The 12,796-nt window shown below is 41.7% G+C and overlaps 1 protein-coding gene across 1 annotated transcript in view; it reads right to left on the minus strand.

Annotated features, from left to right (window-relative positions):
* Positions 1-2,838: 2,838 nt before the first annotated feature.
* The window catches only part of GRK3 (G protein-coupled receptor kinase 3), a gene marked incomplete at its 5' end in the record, with an annotated part of 123,346 nt that continues 113,388 nt past the window's right edge, over positions 2,839-12,796 (minus strand). The window contains 5 exons of the mRNA XM_084254151.1: positions 2,839-3,113; positions 4,234-4,347; positions 6,328-6,464; positions 8,736-8,898; positions 12,039-12,134. Of these exons, the coding sequence (XP_084110277.1) occupies positions 2,952-3,113; positions 4,234-4,347; positions 6,328-6,464; positions 8,736-8,898; positions 12,039-12,134 (672 nt within the window). The 3' untranslated portion in view covers positions 2,839-2,951. The remainder of the gene's footprint in view (positions 3,114-4,233; positions 4,348-6,327; positions 6,465-8,735; positions 8,899-12,038; positions 12,135-12,796) is intronic.

The raw sequence follows: 12,796 nt of genomic DNA on the forward strand, positions 1-12,796 counted from the left end.
AATTGTTTCTAATACCCATCTAGCATATTTCAAACTGCAAATCCAGCTAAATCTTGTGTGAAACAGATGGCTGTTTATTGTTTTCTCTCCAGTAGGATACTTCCTTTCCTCAGAGGACCTTGACATTTGACCCTTCTTTTTATATTCGGAATTTGAGAGTAGTGGTCAGTATTGACCACTATTGGTCAGTGAATTGACCAACCAGAGGCCTGGTACTTTTGCACCAGCAATGAAACAACAGTTAATGTCTACGAGTTTTGCTTAAAAATTATACATGACACAGAAGGAAAAACCATCCGTTCTACAGACATGAGGGGACAAATACATGAGGGGACATCAGGTGAAAATAAAACCCTGGATTCACAAAAGTTTTAAATTTATTCCATATGTGTTGTACAGCAGCTTAAAGTAATCTATTATTTTTAGGTTTTGCTTTATTGATTCTTTTGAATTATGAAATCAAGATTTATTATAACATAATTTTATAAAAATAATAACTTTATCTTCCTTGACAATGTTAAAATACTAAAGCTAAAATAAGGGGATTTGTGCTGTTGTCCTTTTGAAATGACCAAACCTCGGACAGATATAACTCACACATCTAGGACTGATGTAACTCGAGTTTACCAAGACGTCTCAACCAGCTGGCTTATGGACCACTGGGCACCGGGACCTGGCACAGGAGGGCGGCAGCAGTGCCTTCTCTCTGCCAGCACAAGCATCGACCCCAAAAGAAAGTCTGTTGTACAAGTCCAGGTTGCAAACCAGACCCCAGTACAGACCCTCAAAAGCTGTTCATCCTAATCTCACAGGGCACTCTAAACAAAGGCCATCTGGATGGGCAGGCCATCTAGATGGGTTTCTCAGCCACATCATAATAAATTGAATATGGGTTGGATGAAGTTTGAAGCAAAAAGGCTCTTAGGATATTTTTCAATTCATATTTCTTTGAGATTGACATGATGTTCTGTTCCAGAGCAAAAATTGTATTTTTTAAAGAGATGTGAACTGGTGGAGCGAATGCCCCAGGTCTGACATGCGAGACACGAAGCCCAGACCCTGCAGGAGGCTGTGCACCTTCTCACCACGAGCCGCAGGGGCTTCTAGCCTGGGAGAGTACAGGCCCGCCTGTGCCGGGGCCACCCGAAGCAGAGGCTGCTAGAATCAGTCGTGGCAGGGAGACACTTGCTGCGAAGAACGACTGCTTTTTTGTTTCTGGTGGTTTTCGTTTTCTGAAAGAACAGTTTGGATACTGCTTTCCCCTTCTAAATATGGGGATGCATGGAAAGCGTACACCCTCCCCCCTCTACTGGAAATAGCAGATGTAGAACATGGATGCCAATTTAAGTTCCAACTATTACAGTAATGGCGATGGGCAGCGAACATCAACATTTCTGTTCCAAAATAACTCCTATGAAGTACAAGACTCTTTCAGTAATCATCTTCCAAGCTCTCAAAATATAATTTCATTAAAAAGTACTTAACTTCCCATTCCACATAGCATGTACATGTTAACACAAGGATTTGGAATCACTAAAAATATCGAGGACAGGATGCAATAATTATAATGCCAAGTCAGTTATATTGTTAGTAACTAACTTACAAACATACAATAAAATTGCACTAAGAATAGGACAAATATGCAGACTTTGAAAATTACTATTTTTAGTCTGATGACATGGACGACTTTGCTGGGAAACACACTGACATTTATGACCCAGCATTTATTTGGGGCATAGAAAGGGCCTGGAAAGCATTGGGGGAAAGGAACTGTGGGGAGAGGGGCCACTGGGATTGTGCACAAAGCCTTGATGCTCTCAAGTTATCACTGTCAGAGAACAAGCCATCCAGTGCAAAGTCCATTTGCCTGAAACAGGTAAATGACGATGTAAAAGTCAACATACACAGCTAACCCGCTTTGACACATTCATTCTTCAGCATTCCTTCTTTGATAAAATCCATTTAAGAAGATCCTCAAGTGTACAACAGAGCAATTCTTTCCTCCTGTCACACATCCATTACTGATATGTTTCCTGAGGTCAGGCAGAAGGAACTAGAATTACTATGTCACACAACTGCTTACTGTCGAAACCCAAGATAGACTCACGCCAGCATTCACACACACCCAGACATGTGAAAGTGCTGTTTGTCAACTTGAGCAAGTTGGACTTGAAGATTTTTGAAAATCACTATTACCCTGAAGTTGAAAACCCTACTGCCTCTTCTTCAGATGGAGGTCGGCCTTTGCAAGGATGTGCTGTTGACGCCTTCGGTACGAGGGACGCCCAGGCCCCCTGAGAACCCGAGTCCCACTGGCTAAAGGCGCCCTGTGAGGTGGGCCAGCGTTCGTGAGGACCCAAGGGTAACCTTTCAGAAAACAGCTTCAAGCTTTCCACCCCAGGATGAGAAGAAGTCGGTTCTGAAGTGCACATAAGGAACGCATGGCCGATCTCCCATCCCACAGCAATATGGAGTGAAGACATACAACCAGCAGGTGGCTGTTTATACATAAAAAATATGGCAATGCTAGGGCCGCCCATCACCAAACACTGAAGACAGTGCAATTACATCTTGGCAAGTCTAAGATATGTTTGATATAGATGTAAAAATTGAAGTGACAAGTAAGAATCATTTCAAGTTCTAGGGTCGTATATACCAAAATAAGTGTGTAGCAAAGACAAAGAACTTTCAGTTCTTCAGTAGTTTTGAGTGCGGAAAGGTGTGATGGCGGTGGGAGGCACTCAGAGGGAGGGGGAGAGTGGCGCCTGAGAGTGGTCACCCCTCCTGTTAGGAGCATCTTGGGTCTTCCTGGGCACGGAAGGACCCCAGAGATAAGTGTGTCGAACTTCTAATCCTCATGTGTCTCCAAAAGGCCCCACTGCAAGGGCTGCCAACACCTGGTGCAGATTTCCCGGAGGCCCAGTGTTCCCCAGGCCCTCCCTGTCCGGTTGTCAGAGGCCGTTGCTATTCCTGTGGCAGAGCGGCGGCTTGGAGAGCTCCACAGCAGCCGGCCGCGGTTTGTTGAGGAACTTTGGAGCCCGGCGCAACAACCGCTGGGCCTCGGTGAATGTTTCTGTCAACTCTTTCTTCCACTGTACAAACTCAGGATCACTCTAAATGGAGACACAAGGGGAGAAGTTGGGATAGCTTCAGCCAATTTTGCCAGCAGCCTGTGGATTCCTCTGATAATTAACCATGTCCTAGGAACCCCATTCCCCAGGAGGGCACACCCCTCTTTTCTGCCTGACAGTGATGTATCAACTGGGGGTCATGCAAAAACTTCTTTCAGGGAGTCCCCACAGAGAAAGGAAAAGCACATGAAGCCTTCAGGTGATCCTCACACAACCGACCTTGAGAATCGCTGCCTGGAATCTGTTCGGAGACTGACTACCTTTGATTTCCGATTTCTAAAACAACTGAAGTCTATGAATAACATATGGGGAGTTCTGACAAAAGCACCTTCACATGTACATGCAGTAATGAAGTCATTAAATACATGCTTTTGTGCACACTACTGGTCTACCTAATATCTGCTCTTGTCACACACACTGCCTCCCCCCACCACACACACACAAGTAAAGGAGTGTTCAGGAATTGAACATGAACTATAACAGACCTCAGGGGAGAGAAAGATGGCATTTCCACTGAGAGAAACCACTCTTATTTAAACATACAGACCTCGACCGCAAACATTCTGAAAGATTAGATCTGAAAAACTATAACAGATAAAATTACAGACTCCTATCAACTCTGGACAGAGTTTTCAGGTAGGGTAATCAAAGTATCTCATGTACTTTCTCTTGACGTTGCCTAATATTTGCTTCTTTAAAAATATCTGTGGGGCCTCCCTGGTGGCACAGGGGCTAAGGCTCAGCACTATCAAGCTACCCGCAGCCACTGCAGCATGAATTCGCTCCCCAGCCAGGGAGCTACCCACATGGCCCAGCAGACCTCTCCTGTCTCACCTGCTGCTCCCCTCAGCAGTGTATTTCCGTAGATCTGCCTGTTCTGCTCCCAACTCTGTCTCTGATGAATCCTCTCATCCCCCTGCAACTCTGGCCTGTACCCCAGTTCTTGTATGCATAAATAAATTAAATAAATAAATAAAAATATCTGAATTTGCGGAGAACCTTCTATCTTGGAGGGCTCTTGCTAACATTGTAAGTGATAAAGCATGGAGAAGAAGATGTTTTATACCCTGACATCCAACAAAAACAACAAAAAACAACTCACCTCACATTGCAAGACAAATTGCTTCCCTCCTTTTATCCTCAGCAAAATGCATTTTTTGTCTTTAATCTGAGTTTCTTCCACTGACAGAATCTGTTCCATTGTCAGTAAATTTTGCTAAGGGTAAACATTTAAAATTACAAATCACTTGACATCATTTCATGATTTCTTATTTAAATTAATAAATTACACCAAAAACTACTGACTCCGTTTTTTTTTTTTTAAAAAGCACTTTTCTTTCTTTGATGATGTTCTACAAGTATGGGGACATGGCTACAAAGGGACACACACAAAAGTTCAAATCATAAGGTCTCAAAGAAAACTGCAAAGAAAGGAAAGTCTCTGTACGGCATAAGAGCAAAGCTGTTCCCTCAGCACAGAATTGATTTTTGAATGATTATGAATCTCGGGTATGCTTTCTGATCACGCACAATGAAGCACTATATATGATTTACACAAGCAAAGGGTGTATATTTGAGTGTAAGCGTGTAAGTTAGCAATATTTTGATAATCATCAAAATGATGTTATAAATACAGGTGACATCCTTAAAAGATTGTCACGCCAGCTCTATAGCATTGTAGCTTAAGGTGAATGCTATAGGGTCACGAGTACCTTACCAGTTTATGTTTTTTTGGATAAATACTCCAGGAATCCTAAATGAAAAACAATATCATCATAAACTCTCATTTCTCTTTTTCCTTATATACATTTACGAGTCCACCTATGCACGTTTTGAAAAACAAGGCAGTTTATTGTATCTGATGTTAAACCAGAGAAAACATTTTTGTGTGTTTTAGTTTTCAAGTATCCTGAAGGGTGAGACTCTGGTGGGCACACCAGTGACTTACCCACAGACAGCTTAACAAGTGCATAACATTCCCAGCACCACTCAATACCTGGAAATGTTCTATAAACTTTATTGTAGTCTACTGACCAAAACCTGAGTGATAGTTTAGGAGGCCCAAAGTATCTTATTAACCATAACTCAAGTCCTTGGTTTATTAATTTTTAGAAATGACTTCTGGGACACTCATAATAGTCAGATCTTATCTGGAAAGATTATGGCAATATGCAGTAGCAATCAATCTTAGTTAACAGCAAATTCACCATCTAAAAGACATACACTCCAAAGTCAAATTACACAGATTTGGGTTTATAACTTTCCCCACTTCTGACCACTGGACAATTGAGAGCAGGTGTCCATAAAACATAAGCCGTGTTTTTAAGATGTGGGACGCCGTCCTGCTTGAGATGACTAAGCACTGCCTCCCCAAGAGCAGAAAACAAGTCTCCATAGAGACAAGTCCTAGGGACATTGTGGATGAGAAATTTATTTTTATCGTATTTATCTTAGAGATAAAGAGCAGCTATGTCTTCTTGTCTATTGTATAAAATCTGCTTATAATTTTCCAACAAGGTGGAAACAAAAGGAAGGGTGGTTTGGTAACCTCATCTCTGTGCCAAGCTTCAGGCCTGCCTGATTTACTTCATTTTCTGTGACCCAGACCAGGGAAGGTGGCACAGGCAGGCTGGGGTCAGAACCACGCCTCACTGTCTGCCTGCACTGACATGGGCTGAATGAACCTAAGTTCCCTCTAAATAAAATACAAATTAGACCCTCAAAGGTTGGTCAAAAGGTTGAGCTGGGTAAGGGAGTGAGTGTGTGTCTGTATTATAGTCCCTGGCCAAAGGTAAATATGCAAAAGTTGTAGCAGTTGCTCTACTTTCTGCTTCTCCATCTTATGGATGCAGAAACAGCGCTGTGTTCAAAGCCCCGGCGAGGCCGAGCAGGGGGGTGATCCCACACTCTGAAGCCCCAGATCTGCCATGATTTTGACGCCCCCCAACCACTCCCTGGCCTTCTCCAAACCTGTCTGCTTTAAACCTCAGGGTCTGCATGTTCGGTTTTCAGATCTTTCAAAATCCTTCCTGGACTCAGAAGTTTAAAATTTAAAGCTGAACATTTAAGTCTCCCGTACACAAGTTAAAACAGATAAGGCAGAGCTTCGGTGGCGACGTCACAGAACGCGCCAGCAAGGGACCTGCATGCGGCAGCAGCACGCGGAAACGCACTGGGAAGTTCCCTGGAGACTTACGCGTGACTCCCCTTCTCCTCTCCATTCAAGTCTATTTGGAAAGAGGTAAAAATATCGACGCTGCCACTGAGTCAGGAATGGGTTTCCCAGTTTCAGCATGTACCCATGCATAATACAGTCCTTTCCCAGAGCATAATCTGAGGAACATAAAATAAATGAAAATTAAATAGGCTGTGGAACAGGAGATCTATGTTATACTCAGAATAAAAAAAAAATCACTTTTTTTTAGAAAAATCAAGTTTATGTAACTATAACACAAGATCCTTTAGCTCTCTCACCACTAATTAATGGTTGCTTCTTAATACTGATACACTCATGATGCTCATTTATTGTTCGAAGAGGGCAAATGCTTGTTTTCAAACTTATTTTTCATGATGTATAATGAGAACTGGAGAACAGATATAGCTAAATTCAAGCCATGCTCCAAGTATCTTTCCCTAATGTGGCCCTGGAGCTCCTCCTTTTAGTCACCTTTTATCTTATAAATAACAGAACAGTGGGGATTTCTTGTCTAAGTAATCAAAGATCAAAACTATATGTTCCTCAACATAAAATTATATTCATCCCTTGAATATGTGATTAACTAGAGAAATCAAGGCAATTCATACCCATGTTAAGTCCTGATGCCATTTTTTTAAAGTGAAGTTTTGTCTCTTTAAAAAAAGGTGAATTTAAAGTGGCTTGTTTGGGCTTCATTAAGGTCTCTGATCATGCTAATCACTCATTTACTCCCACCCCCATTTATTCAGCAATGATTAAGTGGATGCCTCGATGCTGGACATGTTCCCAGGTCTGGATTCAGCAATGAATAAAAAGCCGTAACTCCTCCTTTCCCGGGAGCTCGCATTCTGGTGGAGAGTCAAATAAACAGGTGAGCAAAGCCCATGCTGTGCTTATGGACACGCAGGAGGGGAAAAAAAATAGAGGAGGGAGGGAAGCGGGAGGGTGAGTCGTGATAGGGTGAGTTTCTAGGGTTGCCATTTAATGGAAAAAGTCTCTGCATTTCTAAAGTATATTTAAAGCATAAGTCTTACATTTTCACCTCAGAAATCTAAGCCTCTCTATTATACTATAAAGGTGTCTTCTGAGACCTTCAACCAAGGTCTAGTAATTACATGTAATTACTTACACATAAGACAAAGTCATCAATTTTCTAGACATTCTAATCATAGCCCTAATTAAAAGAATATACTTCAACAAGGTATTTAAGATATATATATTTTTTTCTTAGTCCAATCTGTTAAGATTCTAGTGACACTGGGGTCCTCCTTTGAGCAAATGACCATTAACAACTAGGTAAAATCTGCTACAGCAAACAGTCCAGAATGATGATCTCAATGGACCATTCTCTACAGAAGAACTCAGGAAGAAGCCCCTTTCCTTGCTGAAGGGAGATGAGCACAGTTAAAACGCTACAAGAGTTCCTGGGTGTGTTCAATCAACTTTTCTGTTAGGAGAAATTCATCCAGGACCCAGGATATCTTTCTAAGTAAATGACAAACACTGCCTGGGAAACTGTAAGATCAATGCAGTTGCACCAAGATGCTCCCACCAGAGCACACAAACACACACACACACACACACACAATGATAGGAAATAAAATCATTTCTGGTCATTCTTAATATAGCACATGGACTTCAAAAAAGATCTTTGCTCGAGGTACAATGAAATATATTATCATAATCATCAACCGTAATAAATGTAAATATACAAAATTTATAAAATCTTAGGAAAATCAAAAATGACAATATTTGGTGAATCCCAAAGGGCTGATTTATTTAGTACTTAATGTTATATATTCTACTTTTGAAATCCTAACAGGGCACTTGATTATTGTAAATAAAAACATGGTTTAGCAATTCTTCAGTGCTGCTTGCGATGCAAATACAGTATAAATTTATACACACACACACACACACACATATATATATTTATCTCCTAGCAAGTGACAAACAATGCTAAGTTCCTCACCAGGACCAATGGGCCCAGTGAAAAACAAAACTACAGGCCCCTTCTTAAAAAACTGTTGTAAAAGTCAAGAATGTTGACAGCAGAGCACTAAACTATATGGGACTGCACAAGTCACACAGGAAGCTGGTTCCTGACATTGTAATATTCCATTTTCTAAAGGAAAAACTTCCAAACTAACCTCAAACACTCAAGATAAAAAGACATAATAACAAAGGACTACTGTTGATCTCCATACATTTGTATTTATACATTGACTAAAGACTGAAAAATCATACTGAACTTTTCCAAGTCAGGTAAAAGTAAAGCAATTTATAGCTCCCTCCACGTCCTCCCCATCACTTGAAAATACTTTATGACCCAAATATTTCTTCAGCTTTACAAAAATTTTTAAAATTCATTGCGTGATAAACATTTTGAGACACATTAGTTATTTTACCTTCTTCGTGGCCAAGTTGCTTATTTTTAGCTCTCTTCCTGGCCTCAATTTTATCCGTGTCTGCATTTACTGCTTCATAAACCGTTTCCGCCACTTCCTGCTGCCAGCGCTCAGAGATTACCAAAGGGAAGTTCTTGTAGAGTTCTTGGTCACAATCAAGAAGCTGATGATTTTAAGAAATCGAGATATTTGTGATTTAACATACATACAAAGGCAACAGCTTCAAAAGGATCATTAAAACTGTATGTAGAAAGGTAGCCAGGGGACAACATATGATCATCTGGACATAGCTGATTAATTCTCGTCAACTTCTGCTGGTGATAATCGGGCAACCAGGATCCACATATGGCTATGACTGGTGAACACTTTGCTGTCAATCTTGGGTTATTTAATTTCTACCCAATTTTCATATTCTCTTCCTTACAATTTTGCACTGAAAACTAACTAACATGTAAGGATGGTTTACTTGAAATACTAGAGGATTCTGATAACAAAATAAAATTTCAATTATGGTGAGAATATTTTATTTGCAGATGTAGAGAAAGAGACCCCTGTTGTTTTAAAAACAATTACCAGGGAGTAACCAAGAGGGCTTCCTAACCATACTTAATCAATCTGGAAAGTGAGAAAACCAGAGGGTGAAGTAGGCTGAACTAACCATTCATCTCATGAAACTTCCAACTGACCAATCTTTTAATAATATAATCAAATGCCTGAGGGTGAAGCTCAAGATAACATGAAGACTTAGGAAACTTAAGTAAGGAAACTTTAAGCGTTGCTGTAATAAAAATTACCTAATGGTAACACTTTTCTTCCGAACTATTATTCAAAAGTCTCAGTTCTTTCCTGTAAAGGAGGCTAGACTCTGCAGATGAGTAAAGAAAATGGTTTTATGCATCTGAGCTACAGCTTTGTGGCAGAAAAGCTAGCAACCCTACTGATAGAAGATAACATGCTTGTCTTTCAAATCACAAATCTCTTTGGAAATTTGATTTGCTCATTCCTTTGCCTGGAGATGAATGTAGACAGATATTAGAACATGCAAGTTATTTGGAAAGAGAAGAAGAGCAAGGCTGAGGAACTGCCCAAGACCTTCAGCAAATCAATGAAACACCAGAAGAACTTGCACGCCAGATCCCAATCTGGCTTCCCCAGCTCCTGTTATTGGCCTGTTAGAATAATGTGTGGACTTGAGGTACTTGGACTCACAGGGTCTCTCCTTGTTCACTCTCCTTCGGCTGCCCGAGTTATGCCTAGAGCGCAAACCCTAGGCTATTCTGGGTGTGAACACTCAAGTGTGTGCCCCTCTATGTATTAGTGCCATGTGGCGGGTCGTGAGAAGGCTGAGGCTGGAATTATGGACACTGGAGCAGATTCTGGAATGTGACAAAAGTAAAAACACTTCTTTTCAAGCAGTTATTCTGAAATGGTCAAGATTCTGCTTTGTATCCAAACCACTCTACTTCCCACAATTTCAGAAACCCTTGACATGGCCTATATTTTTGAAAATGAATGCATAAAACAAAGAAGAAAATCTACACTAATGCAAGGCGAGCTTTTTCTTTTTAAGTACAATTTTGAGGTTGCTTATTTTAAAGATAAAGATAGTTCCCTAAAATGCATATTGCCAGCTGGGCTAGCCATCCAGGCCCCAGGCTCCTCACCTGCACTGAACCAAACCACTGTCACATGCCACTCAAGCTCACAGAGCATCCTATCTTGGCTTTTGTGCAGGAACCAAAGCCACAATAAGAGAAGCTCTGATGGAAGCCAGATGCTTAGACAGGCTATCCCATCCAGATGCAGACATCTTGGCCATGAACCCACTCACTTCACAAGTGAGAAAACCAAGGCTCAAGAGGTTACTTAATTCTGCTCAGCTAATACAAACAGATCTGAGCCCCTCTGTCTGACTCCAAAGCTTAGATTATGGTTGACAAAATTTGAACTATGAGACTATCTTTCAAACATCAAAAATCCCCATGGACTCCCCATGAGAGCAGTGCCTTCTGAGAGGCAGCAGTACACCTGATGATAAAGTCTACTGTAATGGCATTCTCCTGCCACAGTCTAGTCACCAAAATGGACTGTCTGAAAAACATAGCTGTCGAATGGAGCTCACACACCTGACATGCACGGGGCTGTCCAGGTTACAGGTGATGCCTGCTGGTATACACATCTGGGCACTGGTCACACTGCTGTCCCCAGGAGAGCCACTGCTCCAGGTCACAGATGTTGTCTCCTCCATTTTGCCTTCACCCAACCTCCCTCTCCTGGGAAGCTGGCCCTGCAAATATCTCTGCCACCTTCTGACTCACTGTTACCTTTCCTGTCACTGTTAGCTCTGACCAACCACTAGCCCCTTCCTCAGTTCCACCTGTACTGGGCCTCCTTGCACTCCTCTCAATGGCTGCTTAACCTCCCAGCAATCTTCATGTCTCCAGTCAGTTACCCACCATCTCTGTCTCCATGTCCTATTGTCTCAGGTGTCTCTAGGGATAGTCCCTGCCAGATCATTGTGTTTTTCTAGTCTCTCTCTTAGCTACACCTTACAGATGATGGTCATAGTATCACAATCTTCTGGAGGGGGAAGGTACTTGGTAGGAAAAATGAGGGGCTTGTGTAGAAAGGGTATAAATGCAGGCAGTTGAGAAAACACAGGGAGCATCTAACGGGGAGTGGAGAGATCCTGGAGGAAGCTGGGAAGGTGGGGGCAGATGTGAACCTGACATGTAGTGATACACTTTGACTTAGAATCCCGAAGAGGAGGTTTCTTTCTCATGACTCACCATCTGTAATTATGCCTTGTCTACTTGGATGAATAATGACATGAACAAAAGTTTGAAAAACGCAGAGGATTGTATAAAAAAAAACAGTGATTATTTCACTTCTGATTGACAAATGCAAAATGATTCATGCTGTTTGCTCTTTCCATCCAAACAAAGAGAGAGCTAAATACTTAGAAAGATTAAATGACTGGCTCTTTGGTACGAGAAGTATGTTTGCTTTCACACAGTTGTGTTTTCCTGATTCATATACGTTCAGGTTTCATTTCAATCTCAAATATATCCAATGCAAAACCTGACCATTTTCAGTTTATCAAACACAATTGTGAGTCCAAAGATAACTTTTTTTTCTTCCTAACTACTTCAAGTCCTTGACTTAGTCTTCAAATACGTAGTTACCCATTTGTAAGCTGCATTCCATAAACAGAGCAATGCTAACACAATCACTAACCTTGGTTTACAATAATAAAAAAATCCCTCAATCTCCAAAATTAAAAATGAAAGCAAACATGTGTACCTTGATTCCTTTGGTGTCCTCTTCATCAAACGAGCCGATGTCAAAGGCGTCGGCAGCATTGACTTCTCCCCGGGGGGGAATCAAGGGTGGAGGGTACTGGAAGGCCCAAAGAAGCATAATTCAGTTATCAGATGATCGTACAGCCCTACCCCAACCCGTCATCTGTCAAGAGGACACATGGCAAGCAGGCGATATGCTGCACTCCAGTGCCTATACCACAGTGCCTCATTCACAGGTGGGCTTGTGTGCCGCGTGGCCCCAAAGGAAGACCCCAGATTTTAGACAACTGAAGGAGGGAAAAGACTCATGCCAAAGTCTTAAGTGAGTATAAAATACAATGGAATCTCAAGAGGCCCCAGCTCAACTCCAGGAAAGCATGTTCTCTCGACAATGAGCCACCACGTTCAACCAGTGGGGCTTTCATATTCCACAGGTCTGGGAGAAACACTGTGCACCCATAAACAAACCTGAGCTCGGTGCCCACTTAGCCAGGGCTCCACCTCTACCTCCACTCAGGTAGGACTAACAGATAACCGTTCTGAGTTCGTGCAAAAATTAGTCTAAAGCTGATGATCAAAACTTTTCATAAAGGCGTTCAGACCTCTCCTGCCGCCCACTGCTCCCCTTAGCAGTGTACTTCGTCACTGTGCCTGTTCTACTCTCTGCTCTGGCTCTGATGAATTCTCTCACCTCCCATGCCTCTGACTGTACCCAGTGCTTGTATAAATAAATAAATAAATCTTTAAAAAAAACCACAA

The sequence above is a fragment of the Talpa europaea genome (genome assembly GCF_964194135.1).
Source record: "Talpa europaea genome assembly, chromosome: 14".
Lineage (NCBI taxonomy): Eukaryota > Metazoa > Chordata > Mammalia > Eulipotyphla > Talpidae > Talpa > Talpa europaea.